This window comes from Struthio camelus, chromosome 1 (assembly GCF_040807025.1).
Source record: "Struthio camelus isolate bStrCam1 chromosome 1, bStrCam1.hap1, whole genome shotgun sequence".
Taxonomy (NCBI): Eukaryota; Metazoa; Chordata; class Aves; order Struthioniformes; family Struthionidae; genus Struthio; species Struthio camelus.
In genome coordinates this window covers 89,379,817-89,390,950 of record NC_090942.1, presented here as the reverse complement: position 1 = coordinate 89,390,950, position 11,134 = coordinate 89,379,817, and the positions used below count along the sequence as shown (strand labels likewise).

General features: G+C 41.6%; 1 protein-coding gene across 1 annotated transcript; it reads left to right on the top strand.

The window, feature by feature from the left end:
- The first annotated feature begins 4,485 nt into the window (after nt 1–4,485).
- LOC138068470 (amiloride-sensitive sodium channel subunit alpha-like) lies at nt 4,486–11,074 on the top strand. The gene is made up of 2 exons (XM_068956044.1): nt 4,486–8,064; nt 8,486–11,074. The coding sequence occupies exons 1-2, from the start codon at nt 7,721–7,723 to the stop codon at nt 8,577–8,579; spliced, it is 438 nt and encodes a 145-aa protein (XP_068812145.1). The 5' UTR covers nt 4,486–7,720; the 3' UTR covers nt 8,580–11,074.
- Nucleotides 11,075–11,134: the final 60 nt, after the last annotated feature.

Here is an 11,134-nt window from a genome sequence, read left to right as displayed (position 1 = left end):
CAAATGTGATCAAACTCTTACAGAATTGCTAAAACAAACAAAATAACCCACCATTGACTTTTCACTGTTCTCTCCTGTTTTTTAAAATGTTCCAGATTACGCTATGTGATTTGCGCATATCCATCCTTAGATACCAGATAAAGCAGATTGGTGTATGGACAGATAATACTTCCATCCACTCTTAGCTCCTCTGCTCATGGTAAATCAAGTGATGCATGTCAAGCCCATTCTAATGTTTCTTTCTTAGGTAGCATGATCTTAACTGGAAGTTGAGCTCCTCAAAGAACTAAAGTAATGTTGTTGTACTGTTCTTAAAAGCTGTTGAGAAATTGCTACTCATTCCCTGTTACTCTTCAAAGGAGTATTCCATTAAAACCAGCTTGATTAGTCATGTCAAATATTTTCCCTTGGTCAATTACAAATGTAAAATATGAAATACATTTGGGACTCACAGGCACCTCTGATACTTTTGCAGCTGCAGCAAGACTTTATTATGGCTTTCATGTGTTTTTATTGGATGATAATAATCCAAAAGGACTGCTTGCTTGTAAAATAAAACCAGATCTTTATTGACTGAACCGCGTACAAAGAAACAGCGTAGCTGGTCGTGGTTCTTTCTCCACATACTTCCCATTCACGTTTCATGCTCTTTCCGCTGAGGTCACAAGGGTTCTTACCTCCCCTTTACAGAAGGTGCGAGGTGGATTCAAAACCAACAGTTCACTGGAGTTTGGCAAAGACGCTCCTAGAAATTAACATTTATTATATATACCCCTCTGCCCAGATGCTGGAGTCTAAGTCACTGTGCTCATTTTTTCCACTATAAGATAAAAGACTGAAATGTCTTCAGTCCTGTACCCAGGAAGCTCTGATCTCTCATGGACTGGGAATGTTCCAGATAAAATGTCATGCTAGGGAATAGTGTTCTGTATTATTTGATACTGTTCATTGGTTCTACTGATTAACAGCTCATGAGAAGAGCAGTTACTGGCATGTATGTGGTAGTGCTGTCTGTGACAAAACAGGAGATTCACCTCTCCGAGATTCCTGTCTTTTTGCCAGCAGACCTAGAAATACCGGGACACCTGGGACTAGTTAAATATTTCCATGTTATTCCTAGCACTAGACATTCAAGGAAGCATGGCACAGACCCTCAAGCTGGCAGGTTACCTCCCTTTAGATGCAGTGCAGTCCGAGCACAATGACCTTCTGCTGTACTCAGTTAATCAGTCTTGCTAAAAGGCAGCGTGAGAGGTGTGAATGTGCCTGCTGTTTCCAGGCCAGAGCTAGTATAGAAGCAGTGTCATAATCTGTTATGTGATTTTTCTACCCAGACTCTCCATTAGTTTAACAGGTTTCTTCAACTCACTCCTTTTCTTGCAGTGCAGACATGCTTAGAATGGCAGCTGTAAAACCTGGGTTAATTTCTTCATGTCCTAGCAATAGATAATGGCTATGGCAAGTCCGTGTACTGCCCCATCAAAGTCAGCATGATGGCTCAGAGCAGGGGGGATCAGTATGATTCTCACTTGATGTTATCTTCATTCTTCCTCCACCATCTGAGCCAATGAGATCTGGGAGCCCCTCTAGTTGAATTTGCTGAATATTAATCACTGTGTAATAAAGCCAGAAAACACACTCCCTGTACCTCCCACCCTCCCCTATTCCCCCCCCCCCCCCCCACACACACACACATCTGGAAAACTTCTAGGAGTTGCTTAGATATAATCCAAAGATAATGTTGGTTCCTCTGCACCTCTCCTCTTCCTCCCTTTTGTTTCTATAGAAAGAGTAGAAAGAGTATATCAAAAAATGGCTAACTGTATGGGTTTGTTCCAGGGATCGAGAACTAGAGAATTCCATATCCTATTCCCATTGCATTTCTGCACACACAGGAGAGTTAAATGCTATTTTATGACTCCATTTTACAAGATCCTGCTGCATATAAACAACCCCTTGAATCTGTGTGTCATACAGTCCCTTTGTATGAGCCTTCTGACTTGTACATGAATCACTCTCTTAATTCCTAATGACATTAGCCATTTGTTTGATCTCAGCCATAACCTTTCCTCTGTCTCTGTGGGATTAACTAAACATTTGAATTTTCCTGTAACTTCAACAGAAATGACTGAAGAAGTGACATATGCAGACCTGAAGTTCATAACATTGGAAAAACTCCAGAACCAGGAGCTTCAAGTTGCCAGAGCAAAAGGTAGTGGTGATGTTGGGAGGCAAATCTCTTCAAGGTGAATTCTCACCATGGAGGAGAGTATCTTTTAAGTGACACTCAGGAGGATGTCACCTACATACTGCAACTCAGCTTCTAGGAGCCTTTGGACTCAAATCTCCAAATAAACCAGAAGAACAGAAAGAAAGCATGAGATTAAAAAGAATGGGAGGTTGGAGAATGTGGAAAAACTGTTTAGACTTGAAAGGAAAGATATAACTGAAGTTATGGGATGCAGTTAAGCAGAAGTAAACATGTTCAGGTTAGATATTAAGTGTCATTTCCTAGAAGTTAGTGAAATAATCTGCCTAAGGGACCTTGTGAATGTCTTTCTGCTTATTTAAATTTGACTGACTGAATCAGCATGGAGTTAATGTGAGGGAAAAATTACAGGTTATCCCTCAAGGGAGTGAACTGATAGAGAAATACCTCTATCATGTAGCTTCACAGAGGAAGAGAGGAATATGGTTGATTCCAAATCTGTATTCTATATGCTATTTATTAGTGCTTTAGAATCCTTCTAAAGGATGAAAGGACTAGATAAATAAAGAAATGTTTTACTCCAGCCTGAATAACCACCTGAAGATGAATTTACTAGGTTAAAAAAACTGAAGAGCTCTTTCCTGAAAAAAAATTGTAGCTCATTGACTAGCCAGTGATTATCTCATTGTCACTTTTCCAGTGGTCCTTGAGTTTTATACATGAACACTGAAGCTGAATTCCCACAACTCTGGTAGGATTCTTCCTAGGTTAAAGGACTAGGGAGTGCAGGAGATAAAAGGCAGAAATATCACAGGTGGATATCCCAGTTATTTATGTTGGTGCCTTCAGGATAGTATAGCTATTCCCACTGACATTTCAGACTAGGGTCTAGTAAAAAAATGCAAAGTTCTTTACTTCCTAAATTTGAACTAATTCATTCCTCTGTGGTTTTGGGATTCTCATAAATTTCTGCAGGTGTTTGCATATGCCCACATTATGAGAATGACTGTGTATATTTCCAGATGTGCGACTGTGTTGCTGTCCAACTGCAGGTATGTGATCCTATTCACATCCATATGGTCTAATTTCATACTATTTTACAGGGACCTTGCTTTCATCAGTAAGTGTTTCTAAGGTTATTTTCTGAAAAGGCAAACCGGCCCAGTTGGCCAGGCTAGGCATTCAGGAATAAAAAACCCCAAATATATGACTGCATATGAAAATCTCAGGCATGTTGTAGATACAATTATTTCCTTGATGGAAATATTCTATGTTTTAAATTCTATTCTACCTAGTCTCACTTGTTCAATTCAAGGATCTGTACCCTCTTAAAAGCCACTGGTTATGATAGTCTCCATAACCTACTCACTTCCCAGCCCTGAACTGCTAAGGAGGCCTGGGCACAGCCAACCAACAGGGCAGTTTTCATAATGTAAAACTACATAGTGGTCTGAAACTCTGCAACTTGCTGTGCAGACTAAGGATCATGTTGTCTTGTGCAATGTAGGAGCCGGAGATACAAAGATGAGAGGTCCCTATTCTTGCTGCTTTCCTTCTCTTTGTTTATCTCAGAATCTCCCAGTCTATCTTCCTGTTGGTGACTGGCTACAGTAATGCTTGGGATCTTCTGCCTAAGTTCAGTGGCAGCTGCAGGAGTCGTGACTGCCAGGTGTAATTATGATCACAAATGAGGTGCTCAGAATTCAAAATGAACAACTAAAAGGCTAGGAAATAGAGATAAGATTAGCCTAAGGGATTAATGGAGAAAAAAATCTATCTCTTACTAGGAGTTTACTCATTCAAGAGATCCTGTAGATTTTGAAACTGGGATATAATGCATCTAGGTCAAATATTTTCAGTTGTGGGGAGGGACGTGTGTCTTTGGTAAGTTTATTGAGCTTACATTGAGCTGTTTGGTTTTGATTGCACAATTTCATTCTTGTTTCACTGTGATTGAAGGCATCCTGGTCTGCTACCATATCTATGTGAAAGGGATGAAAACTTCATCTATCAAAAGGCAATTATGGAAAGCCTCCACCAGCAACTGGAGCTTCTCCAAACTCAGAATTTGAACTTATCAGAGACCGTAAAGCAACTGACCACTTCCAGTAGTACATAGTAGTGAGAAGATGGTGCTCCGTCCCATGATAGTAGTCATAGATCTAATTTTTTCTATCAATCAAACTGTGAGGAAAAATCAAGATCTCTGAAATTGCCCTGAACGATTTCATCTGAAAACTGATTTCAACTGAGTCAATCAAAAGGCTGCATTTCCATGTTGATAATTTTTAAGTTTCAGTCTTTTTGAAGTATTTTTATTGAATTTTTGTAATGGAGCTGTTTTAAACACTAAAACCAAACATTTTAATTCAGAAAATACCATGCTAATGGCACTTTTGTTTAAATAATTGTTTCTAATAGGAAAATTCATTGACACCCTGACCCCCCTTTCCCGTAGTCGGTCTTAGTGAATTCTACTGAAAGCATTTTTTGATGAAAAGTTCCTACTGCCTCTATTTTTCTGGAATACTTTGAGTATACTGAATTTTTTTTATTATTATATATTTATTTTTTCTTTTCCTTGTGTGAATGGTATGAAACTTTAATGATGGGAGAGCTGATTGTGCTAGGTTATCATGTAGCAGAAGGAAGAAAATCATAATCAGTGAAAGGCTCTTGAGAGAGTTACAACATTATCATCTTTGTAAAAGTCTGCAATTGAATTCAATACAAAATAGAAGCTACTCACAAGCAGTGTAAGAGGCAAATGCACCATGCTATTCTATCCATTGCCATCCAGCATCAAGTCCTGGTGTTCCCAGCTGGCACTATTTTTTACAATGGAAAATGAACTGCAGAGCAATGAGCATGATCCAACCAAGAGCTAGAACCAATCTCCCCAGTCTGCTGAGATCTCCAAAACATTTTATCTGGCAGGTTTTGTTTGTTTGTTTATTTGCTACCTGTGATTATTTCTGCTTCCAAATAGAAACAGAGTTCCTAAAATGGTGCAAGAATGATGGGAAACACCAACATTTTGAGACCTGTCTGGCTTCAGTACCACCCAGGGTCCCAATAGGAAGCTAATAGAATAATGGGGCAGAAAGAGTCAAAGTGCAGCTGCCAGAAAGCTATTTTCCTTAAGAGCAGTGAGCCCCTTATATATCACTTTGGTTGTCCATCAGTCTGCCATATGCACACTGAATCCACAGCAAGTATGAAAAGCTACCAGTGATGTTCAAGTATAAGTTACTGTGTAAAGTGTGTATCAGGGAAGAGTTGGTCCTGTTGTTAGCAGGAAGTTAAAAGTAAGTTCATATGCATATACATACCCATATGACAGAGAGACTAGATTTCCTTTAGCTGTATGCCCACCTTGATCCATGTCCCCCCATCTGGTCAGAATCCAAGAATACCTTTATTAGTTATTTTTCTGATCTTCACTTAGAAATTTTTATCTGGTCTTCTGGCAGCTGTGTTTTTAAAGTCTCCGCTAAAGATGTGAATTTAGCTGCAGAATGAAAGAGGAGCTGTTGGTTCTCTGTGAGAGGCTGTACAGCGCTGCAGCAGTCCTGCAGGGGAATCCACTAGTGACTGCCTGCCCTAATAAACCTGGTCATGTGCTGTTTTGTTTTCAGGGTCATGCATGTACTCCTTGTCCTAAGAACTGGCTGCAGTATAGTTCTTATTCTTTGTGGATTGCGCTGTCTCTCTACCGAGCTGAAGGACCCTGGCTATGGGAGGATGGATCGACTTTATCCTCTGACCTGTAAGTTAGTGCATAGATAGAAAGGGTTCAAGTCCATGCATATTTCTTATAAGCCCAAAAGAGCAAGCTTTGATCACCATCCCACTTACTTACCTTCCCCCTGCCCATTTGTCAGCAAATTACCCATCACTCCCTCACTTATCAATGCAGACAAGCCTTGATCGGAGAGTTTATAGGCTGTTATGGGTCAAATGGGTAGTAGTGGTTGGGAGTTATTGTATTAGCCTATGACTTGACATTCTCGGCTGTTTTTTTTCACGTTTCTCATTTAAGAAGACAGCTTCAGTCCTTTTATAGTCTGTGTGTGGCTTCAAGATGCAAATGCAAACACTGCAGGGTGTGGTGAGTACACATTTTGCGTTTGTGAGAAAATGGTGGATCCTGGGGTGATGGAGTGAGTGAGTGAGCTGTCAGACAGACAGTAGTGTGCAGAACTCTGAAGAAACCCACATCCTAGAATACTCCACTGTGTATGCTAGGTCTGTCCCAGGGCTTGCAATATGGAAAATAAGTCTGAATTCAGAGTTATTGTTAGGGATCATCTAAATTTAACTTGCTCTCTGGTGGCACACATAAGTCAAACTCTTTCCTGTTTACTTGCTTGTTTGTTTGGTTTTTTTTTTAACAAATTCATTCTCTCTTCTATCTTTCAGCCCTTGCATTCTTGTGCCACAGCTTCTATCCACTTCTCATAAATTTCCTACCATGAGAAACAAAATTAAGTATAGACTTTTAAAATTCCATTTTAAAGATTCATACATATTTCCCAGAAGCAGGAATCAAAGACTATTAATGCGATTTCAGAATCCTGCTATTTGATATTCAGAGATGTCAGCCACCAACTTACCATAAATTTCTAAATATCTGACTTAATTTCAATCCCCACCTATTGGTAATTAGAAGGTGCAACAGAAGCACAGCCTGCATTAAAAGACAAATAAAGATTTCTAGTTCTGGTTGGAGAGAAATGCTTTCAAAAGGGATTGGATGACCTACAGGCTCAAAAAAGAGAAGGCATATACAGAACAGTCCTTTATTAAGGAAAGTCACCAATTTGTAATGCCTAGGAGTGCCATTCCAGCTGGTAGTGGGTTGTTCTGCTGCATCTGCCCATTAGGGAGGAAGATGGATTCCTCTAAGGCACCTATCTTGATAACTAACCATGTAATGCCTAATCCAGTTCTTTGATTTCTCAGATCCATTTTTGCATCCTATTAAGGAGTCTCATAACTAGCATAAATATTTCTGCTACTGACCTTTTGTATAGTGCCTTCTTTTTAGTAGGGGGGTAGGCAGGGAGAAGCCGGGTGGCGTGCTGACTTGAACTGGAAAAAAAACAGTTCCAGCCCAACTGCAGCGGCTGCGGGCGAGCCGGCAGTGCTGCAGGTGCCCAGCAGCCAGAGGAGGAGCCACTGCTGCAGCTGTGACTGCTGCCGCTGCCGCCATAGGCATGGCGCCTGGCGGTGCTGCACAGGGGGTGCAGGTGCAGCCAGGCTGGCAGGGCACAGGCAAGATGGGTGCGGGGGGAAGAGGGGTCATGGAGGGCTGCAGCTTCAGTGAGGGTGTCAGGGATAGGGGGACGCAAAGGAGGGGCTGGAAGCAGCAGGGTTTGGGGGAAGACAGTGCCGCTGAGCTAAGTTTTGCAGCTGGCGGAGCTCCCCAGAGTTGCAGCCATTGCGGGGGGTGCCTGCGTTGCTGATTCAGAGTTTGTGCTGTAGGATGGGTCCGTGAAGGCAGGGAAGATGCCAGAAGGAGAGAAAATGAGACAGGTCAAGCAGGAAGCTGAGCAGCAACAGAAAGAAGACGAATGGGAGGGCCTCATCGAATTCTGTGGTTCCTACCAGGAGCTATTCCAGTTCTTCTGTAGCAACACAACCATCCATGGGGCTATCCGCCTGGTCTGCTCCAAGAAGAATAAGATGAAGACGGCCTTCTGGTCCGTTCTCTTCTTTCTCACCTTCAGCTTAATGTACTGGCAGTTTGGGATCCTCTACTGGGAGTACTTCAGCTACCCTGTCAACCTCAACCTCAACTCCAACAGGCTGACTTTCCTTGCTGTGGCCCTGTGCACTCTCAATTCATACAGGTAGGAAGTAGACTCCCAGAGCTGTCAACTGCCTTAATTCTCGCAGGTGTCGGTTAAAAGCATATACTCTTATTCTCCTCTTGGTCCTTGAATGTCCCATTCAGTAGCAGTGCTGGTGGAAGGGAAACCTCTGATGGACCTTTGCTGCTGCAGGGCATTCACAGTAATGCATATTAGTTTAGACTGCTCTACTTGGTGGTATACGTTAACAGGCTGCACTGTGTACTGCAGTGGGGCAGAAACAGATGCATTTATTTCTCTCCTAGGAAAATGATGGCTTCCAGCAAAGAGGTTGGATTTATAGCTGGCAGCAGAAAAGTCCTGAATCACCCCATCCACCTTTGTTAGCTGCAGATCTTATCCAGAGCTTTTTATGTGTATCCAGCCCTAACCTTGCTGGCTTCTCTCTCTCCCTGTACAGATACAGCGCCATCCGGAAGAAGCTAGATGAACTGGACCAGATCACCCATCAGATACTGCTACACCTCTATGACTACAACATGTCTCTGGCATGAAGTGACTGGTCAACCCCGTCCACACGAAAACGTAGTTCAGGGAGTCTGCTCCATCATGTTCAGTGCCATCCACTGCGAAAGCAGGAATGTGATAACTTAGTCAGCTTGCCAGAGAACAGTGCTTCAGTGGACAACCATGACTGGAAAATTGACTTTGTTCTAGTGAAATTCCTGGATACCCTCTGTACACTCCAGTTTCTGCCTGGCTACCGCTGTCTTGTTAGATCCTTGGCTATGCCCTTCCCCATGTGGAAGTCTGATCAAGCTGTGCTGGCTTTTGGTAATGATACGTTAAGGTAGAGTTGAGTCGTTTGTCCAGCACAATCCTGCTCCTTAAGTCCTGTTCCTGTGTATATTTCACACTATTTTGTGCCATTCAGTGAAAAATAAACTATAATTTAGGGGAGGTATAAGATAAAGCTATGCATCAGAACTCTGCAGTAGCAGCAGCCAACAAGCATGCTCCAACCCTCAGTAAATTACTTTCTAGTAATATGGCAATTATCTTAATTATGTTTATGAAGAAGTGATTCAGAGGAGCAGGAACAACAGTGTGTCTTGCAGCACCGTTATCTCATGGCCTGTAAATGCTGCCGATTTGAACTCTAAGCATAGTGTCTCAATAGCATTGGAGGTACTACCTGGGATCCTACAGGTTACACAAGCATCATGTGAATGATGGAAGGGATAACCCATATAGGCCTGTTGTTCCAGCACGTGGAGGACTTGGTGGGAGCCTCCATGTTACAACCCTTACCAATAAAAGAAGAGATTCTTAAGAACAACAGCATGAGAAAGCAGGAGAGCTCTCACCAAGGGGACTAGCATGATGAGGAATCAGTGAAGGGCTGAGCCAGTGAGCAAAGCTCATATGATGGGCACTGGAAGGGCAACAGTGGGAACTGGTGTGCTGGACATGCGGTCAGTGGGCGGGTGAGGGGAGGTCATGCAAAGGTTTTCTGTTGGAGCAGTAGTTGACTGTGGAGGCCTGTCTCAGGAAGAAATAGGGCATGTGAAAAGCACTGGTATTATGGACCATTGCCGAGAGTGAAATGCTGAAAAAAATGAGGGAATGAAGTGCTGAATAAAATGCTGTTCTGGACTGCACTGGAGAGGAGATTCCATTAGTGTCTTATCCCCCTGTTCGTGGCATGAAGATTGCTCCTAATGTGGCCCATTGCACAGCAGATTTCTACCCTTGTGCAGAGGGCTGGTCCCAGGCTTCCTGCCACGTGTGCCACATGTTACCTCATAGTGCATCTGCAGGTGAGTCAATCCATGGCATGCACATCGTTTCCATATGAACTCAGGAACAGCAGTCCATGGGCCTGGATGGTGAGCTTTTGCAATCCCAGGAAGGAATAAGACGGGGAGATAAGTTCCTGATCTTCGTTGCTGTTTAGCTTCTTTTATTTTATACCACCTCTTTATACCTTGATGTTTCATGATTATAACAGTTGCATGATGAGTCAAGTGACACAAAAGAGAATAACACACAATATGCCGGTAATACGGTGCTGCCTGCCCTGAGATATACAGTGTACAACTTGTTGCTGTATTTATTTGAATAATGCATAATCCTGAATTTTGTTGATATGTAGTATAAATCAGTTCTTGAATTTTGGCTTAAACCAGGAGAGAAAAATTTGCCCGTGTATGTAAGGGAGTCACTTAACCATTATTTTAACAGATGTCAAGTCTTGCACCTTTGTTATATGCAGTAAAATATTCAGAACTTTCAAGCAATTTAGAACTAAGCAATTGCAAATACTTATCTTCTGCATCATGTAGTCAGCCATTCTGCACTTTCAGTTTTCCCTACAGCCACTTCACACATCAGATCATCTTCTAAATCATTGCTTGCATTTTTCATGCAACATTTCTTAACTCTCATTGATGTTTTCTATTAATAAATCTTTGTCAGATATTCCAGGATCCTTTGCCTCACAGAAGGAGTCTATTTCGTGCTGCTGGGTAAACAGAATGATTTTAATAAGCAGTGAATTGGAACAACAATCTTTCAACTGAGCTTTGTAAGTCTTGCTAACCACATCATTTTGCATAGCTATCTGTGAAGGCTTGTCCCTCAAAATTACCATAACACCAGTGTTAATTTGTCTTAAGAGTGGTTTAATCTTTTCTGTCACTTAGCTTCAGAAAGCATCTAAAACTAACAATGATCAAGAGGCAGCATCCGATGATACATTTAATCTACTGAACTGAGTCATTTCCAGTCTTATACAGTGCCCCAGTCTTTAGACTTTGCAGTACACTGTGAAAAGACAAAGAGAGGAAGATTTTTTTGATAGCCATCACTGGAATATCAATTGCTTGCTGTTTTATGTTGCCATAAGGTTGCATTAGAACAGCCAGAGCCCCTAATAGGTCTGTATTCTTAATGCTATGTAGTTCATAATAATAATAATAATAATAATAATAATAATAATAATAATAATACATCTTGAGCCTTTATAGTTCAATACATTGTCCATTAAAATCAAAATATAAAGATAGAACATATGTTACATTGTCACAAAGCAAACCTTCAGATCACA

Excerpts from the sequence above, each read along its gene's own strand:
- LOC138068470 (XM_068956044.1), top strand. The coding sequence starts at position 7,721 with ATGCCAGAAGGAGAGAAAATGAGACAGGTCAAGCAGGAAGCTGAGCAG. Across the intron at positions 8,065-8,485 it reads TGCACTCTCAATTCATACAG|ATACAGCGCCATCCGGAAGA; the intron begins GTAGGAAGTAGA and ends CTCCCTGTACAG.